Source organism: Myotis yumanensis, unplaced genomic scaffold (assembly GCF_028538775.1).
Source record: "Myotis yumanensis isolate MYYU_CA2020_CCGP unplaced genomic scaffold, mMyoYum1.0.hap1 SCAF_4, whole genome shotgun sequence".
Classification (NCBI taxonomy): Eukaryota; Metazoa; Chordata; class Mammalia; order Chiroptera; family Vespertilionidae; genus Myotis; species Myotis yumanensis.
Window position 1 is genome coordinate 4,437,252 of NW_027223755.1, and position 18,146 is coordinate 4,455,397.

Here is an 18,146-nt window from a genome sequence, read left to right on the forward strand (position 1 = left end):
CTACACTTTGTAGTGCCAGTCAACTGCCTATTTGCTCAGGTCCATTGCCTGCCCTTCCCTCCATGCTCTGTACCATAAGAAACTACATTCCCAGGTCCCATTGCTCCCTGGCTATGAAGCACATTTGACCAATGGAGGCACTGCTGAAAAGACAGAGGCGGGAGAAGGGAAGCAATCCCACCCGTGCGCCCTTTCTCCTTTCTGAGAGGCCTCTGGCAGCGGCTGCATCTCCACTCCGGTCCAGTTTCCACCTGATAACACTACCTTCGTCCCTGCAGACACAGGCGTGGTCCTGGCTTCCCAGTGTTGCTCATATCTGGGTTGACTCATTGTCCTCTTGGCTTCTCAGCTCTTTATTCACCAGTGTAATTCTCTATCTCAAATTTCCTCTGTTTTAAAGACCAGAGTGGGTCTTATTTTCCTTGCTGGAACCTGAGTTCAAAGGAAAAGTCTGAGTGGCAGGTAAACTATGATCATATAGGAAGGGCTCTAAAAATGGTTTAAACAGCAGTTCTCAACCAGTGGGTCGCGACCCCTTTGGGGGTCGAACGACCCTTTCACAGAGGTCGTCTAAGACCATCGGAAAACACATATATAATTACATATTGTTTTTGTGATTAATCACTATGCGTTAATTATGTTCAATTTGTAACAATGAAATTGGGGGTCACCACAACATGAGGAACTGTACTAAAGGGTCGCGGCATTAGGAAGGTTGAGAACCACTGCCTTATGGGAATGCAAATTAGTACAGCCGCTATAGAAAACAGTATAAAGGCCTCTCAAAAATTAGTAATAGAACTATCATATGACCCAGTAATTCCTCTTCTAGTATTTGCCCCAAAATGTGAAAACACTTATTTGTAAGAACACTTATTTGTGTTCACTGCAGCATTATTGACAATAGCCAAGACAGGGAAACAACCTAAGTGTCAACTGAGGGATGATTGGATAAAGAAGATGTGGTACATATGCACAATGGAATACTACTCAGCCATAAAAAGACAAAATATTGCCATTTGCAACAACATGGATGGATCTTGAGACGATTATGCTAAGTAAAATACATCAGATGAAAAAGGACAAAAGCTTTATGATTCACTCATATGTGACATATAAAACAAAAAGTAACCAACTAATAAAACAAAAACAAACTCGGATTCAGACAACAGAATGCCGGTTATCCCAGGGGGAGGGGGAAGGGGAAGGGGAAGTGTACGGCAATGGAAGGAAACTAGACTTGGGGTGGGGAGCACACAGTAGAGTACACAGATGTCAAATTATGATCTTGTACACCTGAATTTATGTAATATTAACCAATGTACCCAATAAACTTAATTTTTCAAACTAAGTAAAACAAAACGAACATAATCCCTCTTTCACTAGAATTTCCATCCTCTTACCTGCCCCCTTGCCTATTTCTAAATCTACAGTTTGCCAAAAGATAACTAGAAAAAAGAGAAAGTATAGTATTTTCTGCACAAGGTCTTATACTCTTCAGAAGAAAAGTATGGGTGACTAACTAAAGCTAGTGACTTTATTTATATACATTTGTTCACTAAAAGTTCACACCCTACAAAAAACTTTTCATTCAGCATTTTATACAAAGTTAATCAATCACCGAAATCAATACTCTAAGCCAGCCCATCTGTTTATTTACAAGTTTTTGCCAACTTATTTTTATCCTTTTCCTCACTAATCTATTCAACAGATTTTTTAGCACCTTATGACAGTAAAAAGGTAAAATTACTTGGTTCATATCCATTAGAACGGTGCTACTCAAAGTGTGGCCTTTGACTTGGAAGCAATATAAGAAAGTTCAGTAAAAATGCAAATTCTTGAGTCCTGCCCTGGACCCACTGCATTCAAATCTCTAGGGTTGGGATCCAGATATGTTTTAACAGTATCTCCATATGATTCCTTTGTGTGCTAGGATTTCGTGGCCTAGTGAAGAGTTATGTAAACTACACTAAAAACAATTACTATCTTTGGCGATATGTACAAAGTGTAATGGGAACGTAGCCAGAGTTCCTAAGACTAGGAGCTAACACCTAGCACCTAGGGTGTTCCAGGCATGGCAAAGTCATCGTCTCAGATATCACAATTGATAGAGTGAGAATCGAACCCAAGGCCTTTCTGCTCCAAAGTTCATAATCACTGTACAAAACCACCGTAGGGTTGAGAAATGAAGGAAGTTGCACTAGGAAGACTGTGTCTGAGCCACGTCTGAGTTTGCTAGGTCATCGTGCTGGAGCAAAAGGAAGCAGGAGTATGGTGAGTCCCAGAAAATGGTGCAGCGATGGAAAGGAAGGAAGCACATTTAGAAACGCTGGGCAGTCCACTATAAAGTGCTGTGGGGGGGGAGGGGTGGGCATGGATGGGACTGGACAACTAGGTAGAAGTCTTATGACAAATAAAGGGTTGATGTGCTATATGAATGAGTTCGTATGTTATCCCATAAGAAAAAAGAGGATCACTGAAGACTACTCCAGGCCTGAGAAGACCAGCCTGGCGTTAAAACCACGATGGAAATAAACGAAGGCAATGACACTGGAAGTCAAAGTGAATAGGAAGCTGCGCTGCAGTCCAGGGAAGCGGTGACAGGGTGGGAATGAGTGAGCAATGGGCAGGGGGCCGGGCACCAGGGCTGTGGAGGTGGGACTGGCTGCACATCGCTACTGACTTGCATTCCTTTAATACACATTCCCTGTGTTCACCATGGGCTGGGCACCGTCCTAGGAGCGGGGGTTTAGCATGAATAAACCCTACAGATCCTGTATAAAGCTTCCCGTCTAGCATGCAGTGCTTCAGAGGGAGTGAGGGCTGGGGTTAGCAGGGATGTGTGCTGTGAAGAAAAGTAGAACTGGGGCGGGGGGAGGCGTAGCGAGGGATAACGTGACTGTGACTTTAGACAGGGGTCAGGAGAAGACTCCTGTAAAGTGACATCTGGACAGTGGCCTAAGTGAAGTGAGGGGTCAGCCAGGACCCACAGGGGCAGAGGGAGACGTGATGGGACCGGAAACCAGAAACTGGTGACAGGAAGAAGTCTGCGAGGCCTGGCAAGTGGATGACAGTGCAGGTGACTGAGTCAGAGCCATGGGTGGCTGACGCTAACAGGCAGCCGCACGGGGAATCGGGCTCTCAGGAGGGTGGTCTAGAGGCAGGGGTGGGTGACCCGAAGGAAGCTTCAAGACTGGCTGAATAGCTTCCTTAGCAAACTAAAAGGATCAGACTTTTCTATCTAAGGACATTCGTTTTGGTAAACAGTAGAACCAAAAACATCTCAGTGAGTCACAATATGCTATTTAAGTGCTACTTCATCGGACTTTCTTGAAAGTTTTTCAGACTTAAAAGTTCACAAGTAAAGTTTAGGGCAAAAAAGCTTTATTTGATAAAAAATTATATTAATTCATTTAAAGTATATTATAAATATTTAAGTGTTTTAATATCAACAAATATAATCTATCAAGATAGAAAGAGTGCCATAATTTAGTATGGGTAAATTAAAAACATTCCTAAATCAAAAGCCACTTGGTGTTAACCATTTTCAGGACGGATCATTACTGTTTCTTAATCAGAATAGCTGGAACGCTGCGGGCCTGTCCGCTCATGTTCCCATGCACACATCTGTATGTATCATTCTATATATGCAGTATTCAGACTCACTTGCGCTGAGGGACTTTAGAGACTAGCTCTCAGCTTATTACCTTCAATAACTTTATCTGAGTAAAGCTGATCGATCTCTTCCTGGCTGAACCCAAACTCTTTAAGTATCTCTTCAGTGTGTTCTCCTATCAATGGATCCCTTTCCAAAGAAGGGGTAGCTGGGGTGTTTGACAGCAGAGGCGCCGGGCGGGGACTCACACCCTGCTCCCCATCAGTGATGAATGAGCCCCGCTCCTTGTTGTGAGCATGATGGGCAACCTCTTCGAAAGTCAGAACCGGAGTCACGCACGCATCTGTGCCATCAAAGACCCGGCACCACTCCGCCTTTGTCTTCTTGGCAAATACAGCTGCAAATTTCTTCTTCATCTCTGGCCAGTCAGCCATGCTCATCTGATTGGGAAGTTCATCGGATTTTAGCCCAAGTCCTGAGAGGAAAAACACAATTTCATAAATTATTATGTTTTGGGTGGAACGATTATAAAAAACAAAAAAGAGCCCTAAGCTTATTGTCCCAAATAGGATGTTCTATAAAGGTTTCTCAAATGGGCCAAGAGAAGAAATTCAAACTCCGCCTACAGTTGGAGCCCAAGGCTGGAGAGGACAGAAGTAGTAGGAGTGGCAGGATTCAAAACAGACTTTCCATGCCAGGGTTTTATTATTTACACTTCATCAAAAGTAGCCTAGGGAGGTAAGGGTGGGGGGGGGGGGGTCACATATCAACAATAAAAAATATATTTTAAAAAAAAGTCTAATTTCAAAAATCTGTTTTTCTCTCTGAATGGGATTTCAAGAAGAAATTTCCTCATGATGTTATTATCTGTCAGATTGAACTAAAGTAACCTCATAATGTACATAATGCTCCCAACCCTACAGAAGATAAAATTTAAACAATTTACACCTGTCTGCCTCAGTTTTCAAGGAAGAGGCCTAACAATACATGATCAAATTCAAGATCGCAATTTTATGAATAGTATTCATTTCTCTGTATTTAATCAAATGAAAGAGTTCTGGGAGGACAGTGATAGTTGATTCATTATCCCCTTAAAAACATTGTGAACAAGGAACCAAAAAGTTGTAAAGTATCCAAGACTCACTGCACTGTTCCTACAGCAAACAGGACAGAGGTTACCGGCCGTCCAGTCACCGGTGGGGCACACAGACTTTGCTCATGAGCAAAAGGGCCGTGGAGGGCCCACCCCCGCGCAGGCAGAAAGGATGAAGGCACCTGCTGGGGAGGTGCAGGAAGGATGGCTCCTCTGGCTCATGCTTCCCTCATTGACAAGCTCCTACCCTCGCAGGACTCCAGTGCTGATTAAATTATACCCAAAGCGCCACTTGACTAGGGTTTGGTGTAAATGTCATTTATTCCCTCACAAAAGAGGGTTTTTTAGTGTGGAAGTTTAAGGGTGAAATAATAATAAAAGCCCCTTCTTCTTCTGCATATTTTGTGTAAATTTAGCCACGTTGATCAAATAATTCTCATTTTCATAACCCTTTCCTTCTCCACCATGTTGAAGAACAACTAACTGTAAGCTGCTGTGAAAATGCAGGATGAAGAACTTTCATATTGACAAGAAATGATGCCTTTGTTATGTCTATAATAAAAGTGTAATATGCTAATTAGACCAGATGTCCTTCCGGACGACCTTCCGGACAAAGCCAGGGCTGCGAGGGCAGCCCAGGTCCCAGGTGCCAGAGGGAAGCCAGTGCCGGCCCCTGGGGAAAGGAAGGCCTACTCTTGCATGAATTTTGTGCATTGGGCCTCTAGGTGTTGAATAAAAGGAGATGGCTATTAATTATAATTTTATATAATTGCATATATTATATATAAATTATAAATGGAAAAGAAAATAGTTTTGTTTGTATGTACACACAAAAAGGACTAGAAGGCCACATCCCAAACTAACCCCAAGTGGAAAGACAAGAAAGAATTTTTTTATTTCTTACTTTATAAATTCTGTAATGCTTAAAAACGGTTCTACAGTTTTTTTCAACTATATTTAAGTTGGTGAAGTTAATGTAGTTGATCATAAATTGCTCTCTAATGCTGGCAGCTATATACAAGTAACTCTGAGTAGGACATTGCATCTGAAAAGCTACTATACATAACAGTGAAACTCTAAAGTTGAGAGAAATGCACTGTGACCAGCTTGTCACATCACTTCAGAGTATATTCTAAAACTTCTTAGATCCTAAATTATCTGTAAACTTTAAATTCAAACATTGCACAGGAACAAAAAAAACTTCAATTATTTAACCAGGAAAGAAGAGATCACAAATTTTCTTGCTAACTTGTGGTAGCATGCCAACAAGACAAGAATCTGGCCGAGGCCGGTTTGGCTCAGTGGATGGAGCGTCGGCCTGCGGACTGAGGGGTCCCAGGTTCGATTCCGGTCGGGGGCATGTGCCTGGGTTGCGGGCACATCCCCAGTGGGGGAGTGCAGGAGGCAGCTGATCGATGTTTCTCTCTCATGGATGTTTCTAGCTCTCTATCTCTCTCCCTTCCTCTCTGTAAAAAATCAATAAAATATATTTAAAAAAAAAAAAAGAATCTGTACAACAGTTAAACTGCAGAAGCATCCAGTGATAGTAACGTATTCCAACAAATCTCAGTCACCAGTCTCTCCGTGCTCTGGTGACCCTCCACTGAGGTGTCATGAGGGACATCTATCCCGGGACAGGATGGCTAGCAGGTCATTTCTAGGGAAGAATAGATAAATATCTGACGCTACAGAGCACAAAATGTAAGAAACACACCGAACTCCCACAAAAGAGGGCATTATTTTTTAAAATCTGAGCTATTTTATAGAATTGTAAAATTACCTGTCAATTTAAAAGATGGGGGAAATACCCCACAGTAGAATGATGGCTGTGATTGGGTTAATCATAAAGTGGGTATGCAGTAAAAGACATGAACTTCAAAAGGCCCTGAGAGCACAGCTGAAGCGCAGCCACAGGAAAGGGGCGGAGGCACAGGACAGCTACCCACCCTTGACCAGCAGCTGGTAGAACTGGGGTTCTAAGGCGCCAACAGCCATGAACTCCCCGTCGGCCGTCCTGTACGTTGTGTAGAAAGGGGCCCCACCATCCAGCAGGTTCTCCCCTCGAGGCTGTTCCCACAGCCCGAGGTTTTTAGTTTTCCACAGAAAAGAACTTAGGTATGCTGTGCCTTCCACCTTTAAAGAAACAGAACACAAGACCAATCCAGGTAAATTAATTGTAAAGCACGACTACTTTCTACTCTGGTTGTCCTTTAATTGTTGTGCAAAAAATGTTTATCTTAAGAGTCTAACAAGGTTATACCTAATTATACAACTTCCTTGGTCTCTAAGTTACGGTGGAGTGGGTTTCTACACTATTCACCTCAGAAAATACTGTTCAGAAAACTAGACGGTATTACTTTGTTCTCCCTTTCATATAAGCCTGGCAGAATATGGATAATTTTTGAAGTTAGGTGAGGGTACATAGAAGTTCATTTACAGAATATTCTCTCTATTTTTTGGTATATGTTAAAACCATCAGGACAGAAAGCTAAAAGAAAGCACAAAGGCTTTTTAAAGTCCATTTTCTGATCTCAGTATCTATAAACACATACACACAGATATATAACACATATCACATTCTAAAGGTAAATCACATTAAGTAAAATTTAGCTTATTCTAGTTTGACTCCAAGCCCAAGAGAACTGTACTTATGTATTTACTATCTCACCTTTAATGATCACTAGAAAGTCTCAAAGTACAAGCACACCTCACTGTATTGCACCCCACAGGTATTGCAGGGTTTTTTATTTATTTATTTTATTTTTATTTCTTTATTGATTAAGGTATTACATGTGTGTCCTTATCCCCCACCCATTGCTCCCTCCGATCCCCCCCACTCATTCCCTCACCCCCCTGGTGTCTGTGTCCATTGGTTAGGCTTATATGCATGCATACAAGTCCTTTGGTTGATCTCTCCCCCTTACCCCTACCCTACCCTGCCTTCCCTCTGAGGTTTGACGGTCTGATCAATGCTTCTCTGTCTCTGGATCTGTTTTTGTTCATCAGTTTATGTTATTCATTATTTTCCATAAATGAGTGAGATCATGTGATATTTATCTTTCTCTGACTGGCTTATTTCACTTAGCATAATGCTCTCCAGTTCCAGCCATGCTGTTGCAAATAGTAAGAATTCCTTCTTTTTTACTGCAGCGTAGTATTTCATTGTGTAGATGTAGCACAGTTTTTTAATCCACTCATCTGCTGGTGGGCACTTAGGCTGTTTCCAAATCTTAGTTATGGTGAATTGTGCCGCTATGAACATAGGGGTGCATATATCCTTTCTGAATTGTGTTTCTAGTTTCTCGGGATATAGTCCTAGAAGTGGGATCACTGGGTCAAATAGGAGTTCTATTTTTAGTTTTTTGATGAAACTCCATTCTGTTCTCCACAGTGGCTGCACCAGTCTGCATTCCCACCAGCAGTGAAGGAGGGTTCCTTTTTCTCTGCATCCTCGCCAGCATTTGTCATTTGTTGTTGATAGCCATTCTGACAGGTGTGAGATGGTACCTCATTGTCATTTTGGTTTGCATCTCTCGGATGATTAGTGACTTTGAGCATGTTTTCATGTGTCTCTTGGCTTTCCTTATGTCCTCTTTCTAAAAGTATCTATTTAGGTCCATTGTCCATTTTTTGATTGGGTTGTTTATCTTCCTTTTGTTAAGCTGTATAAGTTCCCTGTAAATGTTGGAGATTAAACACTTATCAGAGATAACATTGGCAAATATGTTCTCCCATGCAGTGGGCTTTCTTGTTGTTTTGTTGATGGTTTCATTTGCTGTTTATTTTGATGTAGTCCCATTTGTTTATTTTCTCTTTAGTTTTCATTGCCCTAGGAGCAGTATCAGTGAAGAAATTGCTTCAGCATATGTCTGAGATTTTGCTGCCTGTGGATTCCTCTATTATTTTTATGGTTTCCCATCTTACATTTAAGTCCTTTATCCATTTTGGGTTTATTTTTCTGTATGGTATAAGGTGGTGGTCTAGTTTCATTTTTTTTGCAATTTTCTGTCCAATTTTCCCAACACCATTTATTGAAGAGACTGTCTTGACTCCATTGTATGTTCTAGGTATTGCAGTTTTTATAAATTGAAGATTTGTGGCAACCCAGAGTCGGGCAAATATACTGTTACCATTTTCCCAACAAGCTCAGATGATTGTTAGCATTTTTAGCAATAAAGTATTTTTTAATTAAAAAGTTAAGGTATCGCCCTAGCTGGTTTGGGTCAGTGGATAGAGCATTGACCTGTAGACTGAAGGGTCCTGAGTTCGATTCCGGTGAAGGGCACATGCCTGGGTTGTGGGCTCGATCCCCAGTGGGGGGCGTGCAGGAGGCAGCCAATCAATGATTCTCTCATCACTGATGTTTCTATCTCTCTCTCCCTCTCCCTTCCTCTCTGAAATCAATAAAAATATATTTTAAAAAAAGTTAAGGTATGTACATTGTTTTTTAGACATAATGCTATTGCACACTTTTTAGATTACAGTATTGTGTAAACATAACTTTTATATGTACTGGGAAACCAAAAATTCATGTGACTCAATTTTAATATTCACTTTATTGCAGTGGTCTGGAACTAAACCCACAATATCTCCCAGGTATGCCTGTTAGCAAGAATGTGGGTGGCACCTATATGGGTTTTCTGAGTCCAGGCAAACTAGTTTAGGAATGCCGCTTCCCACCGAGTCCTGGAGTAGAAGAGATGGGTTCACGTGCTCAGTTATGACCACCACAGGCTTCATGCTCGGCACTATTTAGAGAAGACCACTTCCCTAGCCTGTGGCTTTTACAGCCCTGATGCTTCCAGCTGCCCAGAAGAAAGCTATCAAAGAGTCCTCCTCTCAGGTTGCCAGTAGAGGGGCCAATTCCAGCTGTGAGCTCAGGGTACCAACAGAGGGACCAATTCCAGCTGAGAGCTGAGGGTACCAATCGGGGGCCAATTCCAGCTGTGAGCTCAGGGTACCAACAGAGGGACTAATTCCAGCTGTGAGCTCAGGGTACCAACAGGGGGGCCAATTCCAGCTGTGAGGTCAGGGTACCAACAGGGGGCCAATTCCAGCTGTGAGCTCAGGATACCAACAGAGGGACCAATTCCAGCTGTGAGCTCAGGGTACCAACAGGGGGGCAATTCCAGCTGTGAGGTCGGGGTACAAACAGGGGGGCCAATTCCAGCTGTGAAGTCGGGGTACAAACAGGGGGCCAATTCCAGCTGTGAGCTCAGGGTACCAACAGAGGGACCAATTCCAGCTGTGAGCTCAGGGTACCAACAGGGGGGCCAATTTTAGCTGTGAGGTCGGGGTACAAACAGGGGGCCAATTCCAGCTGTGAGCTCAGGGTACCAACAGAGGGACCAATTCCAGCTGTGAGCTCCGGGTACCAACAGGGGGCCAATTCCAGCTGTGAGCTCAGGGTACCAAAAGGGGGGCCAATTCCAGCTGTGAGCTCAGGGTACCAACAGGGGGGCCAATTCCAGCTGTGAGCTCAGGGTACAAACAGGGGGCCAATTCCAGCTGTGAGTTGAGGGTACCAACAGAGGGGCCAATTCCAGCTGAGAGCTGAGCTACCCACAGAAGGGCCAATTCCAGCTGTTAGCATGGAATTTCTCACAGTTACTAGCTGTGAAACAAATGCAAATTATCACTTTGGATGCATCTCAGTTTTCCTTTTTAACCTGACACCTATGAACACCTGAATTTATGGCTCTGATATCTGACATCACCAAATAGTGGAGTTTGTATAAGGAGCCTATGGCAGTGCAATTTTTTGAATCTGTGTCACACATATCTTAGATATCACACATATAATGATATACACAATTTTATATAAATATATACACACACACACATTTACATACTAGTAAATAAGCAATTAAATGTCATTAATAAGTTATTTAAATTATTATGAAATAAGTACTTGGCCTAAAATTCTCCTTAAAACTCCCAAGGCCCATGTTTACCCTTAGTTCAGTCCTTTTGGGCCACACGGACCAGCAGAGGGCAGCAGAGGGCAATACCTGAAAGCAGGGGCTTCTGCGTCAAACTGCCCGCTGCTTCTGACCCTTTGCTTCTTCCCAGTCATCCTCTCCAAGTCTGAAGCTCTTCCAATGCCAGATGAGATGAGCACACCTCCTCCGGGGGCTGTGGGCATCTGAGGAGGGCAGACACCCAGAAAGCGCCCAGCCTTGCGCTTCCTCGTAGAAAGTGAGCCTGGCACTGCTGCTGTGCCTGGTGCTGCTGGGACTGGGCGAGGAGCTGAGACAAGACCAATGGGCACAAAGGCAATGTGAGCTGCACCCTGAGGGCAGCATCAGAAGGCACAGAAGCCTTTACAGAGCTGCCAGTGATGAGCCTGAGAGGAGAAGGAAGTGCAGGAAAGGCTCCAGAGATGAGGGATCCTGGTAGGAAACAGCTTTCACAAGGTCCCCAATGACAAATCCAATTTATAAGATTCTTCTGTTTTCACGCGTGCGATTACCACCAAATATGGCCCCTGACCATTCCTTTTTCTTGCAGTTTTCTCTTTCCTTTGTTTCCATGACAACACTCCCTGCGGTCCTCCCACTTAGCACTGGCTGTTGCTCTGCCCGCTTCCCTAGCAGATCAGCCTTGCGTGCTCCCGAATGACTGAAACCTGTTTCTAGTCTCTAACTTCAATGTGCCATCTGGATATCTCAAGGCACTTCAAACCTGAAGTCACCAAAAACAAATTCCCTTCCTTTTTTTAATAACAACAAAAAATTCGTACCGAGTGCCAGCCACTGTTCACTCATTGCACATGCTACTCATTCAGTTCTCTCACTGCTCTGGGTAGATACCATTATTACAAAGAGCTGAGGCACTGGGAGCTTAAGTCACTCACCCAAGATCACAGAGCTAGGGAATGGCAGCACCAGGATGGAGGAAGTCAGCCATCAGATTCTGCGCTCCTGACCACTGTGCCACACTGCCTCTTCCTTCAGTAATCTTCCCCCGGGGTGCCAATGACACCATCCACCGGGTCACCCATGCCAGAAATAAGGGGCCATCCTCGATTCCTCCCGCTCCCCTCACTGCCAATGCACTGTCAAATCCCAGCTATTTCACATCTCAGATATCCCTGCAATCCAGACCCATTCTACCACTAACTACTTAGTACTTGCTCTCATCTCTTGGCAATAACCCAGGAACCATCTCTCTGCCTCCAGCCTTATCTCCCCAAGTCCACCCCCATCCTCCCTCTAAAGATCGGTCCAGATGCAGGCACTGATTGGGCTCTTACCAACCAGCTGTGAGACCTGGGGCACACTTCCATGCTTCAGTTTTCTGCTCTTTAAAATAACAACGTGTTCCAAATGCAACTGCATTAGAAGAAATCACACGGGACAGTGCCTCGCTTACCAGCGCACAAGGCACATGACCAAGGCAGGACGGTATAAACCGAAGCAGTATGATGCCCACGTCTCCCCGACAAAGGCCGCAAGAAGACCCAGTCTGCTCCATTTGACCTTTGCATCCTTAAGAATCTTCTCTGCTAGGGAAGACTTCCTGAGACCCGTTTTGAATGAGGGTTTCTTGAAAACTATATTCTAATCACAAGAAACAGCTCGGGGAAAATTAATAAAACACAAGAATCAGGTGAGTCGTGAAAACTGTATAAAATGGACTTGGACCCCACAGACACATGATCAAGATCCGACATTCTGACTCATGTAAAGGATAGGAGGCTTTTTTTTTTTTTTTAAAGATGTCCTTGGTAACTTGGATTCAATCTTCAGATCTCATTGATCTCTTGTCTTGTTCAGAAAAACACGTGAGGCAGCCATATTTCACACTTAGGAGCAACCGGCAGGGCTATCATTTCCCCAGGGAACACTCACCATGCTGGCGTCGATGACCTGGCCTCTGCCGGAGCGCGTGCGTTCAAAGAGAGCCATCACGATGCCCAGGGCGCACATGAGGCCGCCACCAGCAAAGTCAGCCAGCAGGTTCAGGGGAGCAGCGGGGTTCTCACCGCTGCTGCCAAGTCTGGACAGGACACCTACCAAAAAATCGGAGAGCATTAACCATCAAGTTAATGTCCCTTTTAAATAAATACATGAACACGGAGGAGTAACAGTCTCTCCAGTCGCTGATGTGAGTGGAAACTAGGACATGATGCTTTTCCAATTCTAAACGTATTCAGCCTACTAGTGAACAGGCTTTCCCTCCAACCGGTTCCTCCTTTTGTGTTTTTTTTCTTCTCCAAAACTTTATTCCACCGAACATTTTCAAAATTTTATTTGTAAGTTTTTTACTTACTGAGTAAAATGAGAAAAATGATTCCAGAAGAAAAAAAAAGATTGTTATCAATTCAGTTTACGATTTCACAAAAGTATAACTCACTTCCATTCTTATTAGAAAAAGATGCAATAATCAAACACAAGAAAAAGAAAGGGCTTAATTAGACTTGAAAAACCAATTCTGTACTCACTCTCTCCTCAACCTTTAAATGTGTACTCACAGATTCTGAGACGATTTACTCAACAACCCACAATCCTAACATTCTAGAATCAGGCCATTCTAAGACATGCTCTCACAGGTAAAATTTCTAATAAAGGGGTATGACGACCTGAAAACAACAGTTGAGCAGCATCTACAAAAATCTAAAACAGTGACTCAGGCGATGATTCTCCACGAAGGCGGAGGAAGAGGGGTGTCAGAATCAAACCACAGCAGCATTTTCTAACGACAGAGCAGCCATCCCTATCACCACCCAACCCCTGACCCCCTGGCAGGGGCTTGCCTGAGAAGTGACTCCACATACGCATTAAGAATGAGAGAATATTATCCATCAGGTGTGTGAAGACAGAGGAAAGGGCTAAGAGTGACTGTTCCAAGACAAGCCAGCGCTTTGGAAACCACCATACTGTCCTTACTGATTTAAATGTTCACCTTTAGAGATTCCTTTTCACTAATCGGTGTGACTTTAGAACTTTCCTGGAAACAAAACGGAAAGTGTAGAGCAATCCTGTTTCCCAGCATACCTGACAGAGCCAAGTAGTTGATGTCATGGCCTGCGGCCGTGGCGAATCCTCCTGACTGGCCAAACCCGCTCAGCCTGGCATAGATGAGCCTGGGGTTCTCCTTCTGCAGGATCTCGGGGCCCAGCTGGAGCTTCTCCATGACACCTTGGGAGAAAAGCAACTTTTTTTTTAAGGGCGCATGGATTGAGGACGGGTGGACTCCCTTTTCTGTGGCAAACATAAGACAGCACGCTTGCAAGTAGTACGAATAACATTTGTTGTGGGTTTAACAACAAATGTTATTAGCGTTACTTGCAAACATCCATAGAAGTCTAAAATGGTGACTCAGGCAATGATTCTCAATGAAGGTGGAGGAAGAGGGGTGTCAGAATTTTGACACCCCATGAGCATCTCCAAACTACACAGCAACCAGAAGTTTGGAACCCAGAGTGAAGCCAGCACTTCTGGGATGTGTGGCTTCTGCCCCGGAATGCTGCCTCCTTCCTTATTTCCCTCCGGGCCTATCCCGGATCTTCAGTCCCTCCAGTGAACATTTCAAATCCTCTCCTTGGCAAGTGATGAGAAGTGGTTTGTTCTCTCGGAACAGTTACCCTGGGTCTTTGTTTGGGCCCAAACTCCCTTTGGGCACTGCTATTCCTTTTAGGACCTTCTATTTTTCAATGCCAGCATCGGTGCCTGCCACTTGCGGCCTCGGGGTGTCCTTGGGCATGTACATATGTCATCTTCCCTGTCAGCTCAGAGGCTCGGGGGCAGGATTCCTGCCTGATTCCACGCCAGGCCTCTAAAGCTCCTAGCATCGGTGCCTTCACAAAAAGGTTCAGTGAATGCCCGCGGAAAGAAAAGGCTAGCTACACGAGCACCCAAGCTCTTGTGTTATCAGCAAGTACAACATCTACTGCACAAAATGCAGGTAACTGGCACCTAAAGTTTCCTGGAATTAAAAGTAATAAAAATGGCATCAGACACTCCTGTCATGGTTTCCCTAAGGCTGTGATAAATCACAAATGAACTCTGGCCCTCCTCCTACCAGTGGTCGGCAAACTGCGGCTCGGCAAACCGGGGCTCTCGAGCCACATATGGCTCTTTGGCCCTTCAGTGTGGCTCTTCCACAAAATACCGACTTCTGCGCATGGGCCACGAAGTTTTAATCACACTGTACGTGTGCACCCGCACATGGTATTTTGTGGAAGAGCCACACTGAAGGAGCCTAAGAGCCGCATGTGGCTCTCGAGCCGCGGTTTGCCGACCACGGTGACCTAAACAAACACTTCACCTGCACAGTCCCTCACCTGCACAATCCCTCATCTGGCAGCTACGTCTGTGCTAAGGCTCAATTTTCCTCCTAGTTGCCAGGCCCTGGACAAATTATTTAAGCAGTTTGAGCTCCTGTCATCTTCAGACAGGGCGTTGTAAATTGTGATATAATCCTAAGGACACTATCCTCAAAGCTGGCTGTGGGGGAGATGCGTTAACACATCTCCATGTGCCTGGCGCCTCACGGACATTCCATCCATTCGCCGACTTCCTGCTCTACACCAGGCACAGCTCGGGGTTTGTCCTCGAGCAAGACCACTCTGATTGCTGACTCAGAACGGGCCCCAGCGGTGCTGACCCAAGAAGCACCTTCCCCAGGTTGTCACAGCAGCGCCACGGGGGCTGCAGCAGGTGCAGACAGAACGCATCCCAGAGGGACAACGGCCGGGGTCCTCTCACTGAAAATGGGGGCAGTGAAAGGGAGATGTGGGGTCCTGGGTGAAGCACAGGCTTCTGATGCAGGCAGCTGGGTGGGTGGACAATGGTCCCATGCACTGGAATAAATAATGCAGAAGGAGCCCTGACCGGTTTGGCTCAGTGGATAGAGCCTTGGCCTGCGGACTGAAAGGTCCCAGGTTCGATTCCGGTCAAGGACATGTACCTTGGTTGCGGGCACATCCCCAGTAGGGAGTGTGCAGGAGGCAGCTGATCGATGTTTCTCTGTCATTGATGTTTCTAACTCTCTATCCCTCTCTGTAAAAAATCAAGAAAATATATTTAAAAAAAAAATAATGCAGAAGGAGATGCCATAGTAGCAGGGAGGGGGCTGAGCTGGGTCTGGGATCTGTGGGGCGGCAGTGCCTCTCCACACCACCTGTCTTCCCGCAGTCCCGGCTCTGAAAGAGGGGTGCGCAGTGAGAGACTGGGGCGCCTCCCCCCGGTGGAACGGGAGACCGATGGGGATGGAGAAGGCGGCTCCGGGGAGCATGTGCATGAACTGGAGCTGACGCTGGCCCTGGGAGCCCCTGCACAGAGGCAGGGGGGCCAGCCCGGGCAGGGGAGGGCTGTGGGGGCACAACCCCACCCCGTCTCCCCGAAATGCAGCGCGACGACCATGTCCCGTTATGCCGCTGTCCTGGTGGAGGGCCTAGGTCCTAGGACTTCCGTTAGATGCCCAGAGGGCTCCCGACCCTGCAGGACCTAGGGGCCGGCAGACATGGGTGACCCTCCAGGACCTAGGGGCCGGCAGACATGGGTGACCAGGAAGAGACACGGGAGGAAATCGGGGAGGGGAGTAAGGGGACGCGGGCGCCGGCAAGCCCGCAGGTTCAAGTCGGGAAGAGGTTCTCAAGGGGCCCGGGATCAAGGGCACCCGGTCCCCAGGAAGGTGCAGGAGGCTGGGCGGGAGGGTTCCTGCGGCCACGGCGCGAGGGCGCGGGGGCGCGGGGCGCAGCCTCCATCCGCTCGGCCGGAGCCCTCGGGCGCTCACCGTGGCGGAAGGGCTCCAGCACCACGTCCGCGCGGGCGCACAGGCGCCGCACCACGGCCGCTCCGCGCCGCCGCTTCAGGTCCACGGCCAGCGAGCGCTTGCCCCGCGACAGGCGGCTCACGTCGCCCCGGGCGCCCGGCCGGTCCACGCGCACCACCTGCGCCCCGAAGTCCGCCAGGACCATCCCGCAGAACGGGCCGGGGGCCAGGCCCGCCAGCTCCACCACCGAGACGCCCCGCAGCGCCATGACAACCCGCGTTTCTCTCGGAAGGTGGAGAACACAGGCCCTGGGGGGCCCTACATCCAGGCCCGGGCGGCCGCCCCGAGTGCGCCGCCGCCCCCTGCGCATGCGCGCGGCCCGGAGTCTGCGCAGTGGGCGCGCCCCGGCCCCGCCTCCCGGAGGGATGGGCGTGGCGTCCACTGAGCCTCTGTCCTTTTTGTCCCGCAGCCACGTCCGAAATGACCCCCAGGCTTGACCTTGAGGTCTCTGGCCTGTCACTGTCCTCTTAGGACGCTTTTACGCTCATCTTCCTGGCCCCGCCGTTGTGCCACTCGAGCCCCTATATCTGCCCGTTCCTGGAGCCATAAAAAGTGAATACCTATTTAAGGACGATGCTATAAATTAAAAAAAAAAAAGCCTTAGCAGGTTTTGTTCAGTGGCTGTAGCTCGGCCCGCGGACTAGGTTCAATTCTGATCAAGGGCGCAGACCTAGTTTGCAGGCTCAATCCCCCGTCCTGGTCAACGTGTGCAGGAGGCAAGCAATCCATGTGTCTCTCTCACACCATGTTCCTCTCTGTCTCTCCCCATCCCTAAAAATCAATGGGAAAATATCCTTGGGTGAGGACCAACAACAACAAAAGGGATGCTCTTTCCACCGTGGCCTGCAGATTGTCTCCTTCACTGTCTGTGCTGCTTAGCCACGAATGACTGAATCCACAAAGGGCTTGAGATCCCTTCTAGATGCGCTCGATTTTGAGTTATAAAGTGTGGATTACATGCCTTTCAAAAAAAAAAGTTCAAACTACACTACGGAATATGTGTAAAGTGTAATATCAGAAGAACATCAGAAGGGGGTGCTCATCGGGGCCAAGTGAGAGAGGTCTCAAAATATTTTGGATTTGTCACCTACCATTTTTATGGATAATGACAGATGCAAGTTTTTCATTTTAATGCACAACCTTTTTTTCTTTTTAAAGTACAATAAAATAAGTCATCGCAAATAGCCCTACTGCGTTTACAGATGGTCTTCTCTCATCTCTGCATGGCAGTGGTTCTCAACCTTGGCTGCACATTAGAATCACCTGGGAATCTTTTTAAAATCCTGATTTCTGGGCCTCATCCTCCGGAAATTCTGTTTCTTTGTGACTAATGTTGTGGCCCCACCCCATCACAAAGAAACAGAATTTCCGGAGGATGAGGCCCAGAAATCAGGATTTTAAAAAGATCCCCAGGTGATTCTAATGTGCAGCCAAGGTTGAGAACCACTGCTGTATGGCCTGTGTGTAGCCGGCTTGGTCATTGGACTGTTCTGGAATTTTAATAGAACCAGAAGTGGATGCCAGCACAACCCACCTGCCCTAGTCCTTTCCGAAGTACGGGCTCAGATATGCTGAGGCAGGTGATTGAAGTGGAGGCCAGATTCGGCACAATGGTCATCAAGATCTTTTAGGCAAGCTTGAAATTGTCTTAATCAG

General features: G+C 46.4%; 1 protein-coding gene across 1 annotated transcript; it reads right to left on the reverse strand.

The window, feature by feature from the left end:
* Nucleotides 1–3,367: 3,367 nt before the first annotated feature.
* Nucleotides 3,368–16,769, reverse strand: AMACR (alpha-methylacyl-CoA racemase). Its single transcript, XM_070411773.1, has 5 exons — nucleotides 16,452–16,769; nucleotides 13,709–13,852; nucleotides 12,563–12,723; nucleotides 6,656–6,842; nucleotides 3,368–4,091 (listed from the first exon to the last, which is right to left on the reverse strand). The coding sequence occupies exons 1-5, from the start codon at nucleotides 16,696–16,698 to the stop codon at nucleotides 3,682–3,684; spliced, it is 1,149 nt and encodes a 382-aa protein (XP_070267874.1). The 5' UTR covers nucleotides 16,699–16,769; the 3' UTR covers nucleotides 3,368–3,681.
* Nucleotides 16,770–18,146: the final 1,377 nt, after the last annotated feature.

Excerpts from the sequence above, each read along its gene's own strand:
- AMACR (XM_070411773.1), bottom strand. The coding sequence starts at position 16,698 with ATGGCGCTGCGGGGCGTCTCGGTGGTGGAGCTGGCGGGCCTGGCCCCC. Across the intron at positions 13,853-16,451 it reads GCTGGAGCCCTTCCGCCACG|GTGTCATGGAGAAGCTCCAG; the intron begins GTGAGCGCCCGA and ends TTTTCTCCCAAG. Across the intron at positions 12,724-13,708 it reads CAACTACTTGGCTCTGTCAG|GTGTCCTGTCCAGACTTGGC; the intron begins GTATGCTGGGAA and ends ATTTTTTGGTAG.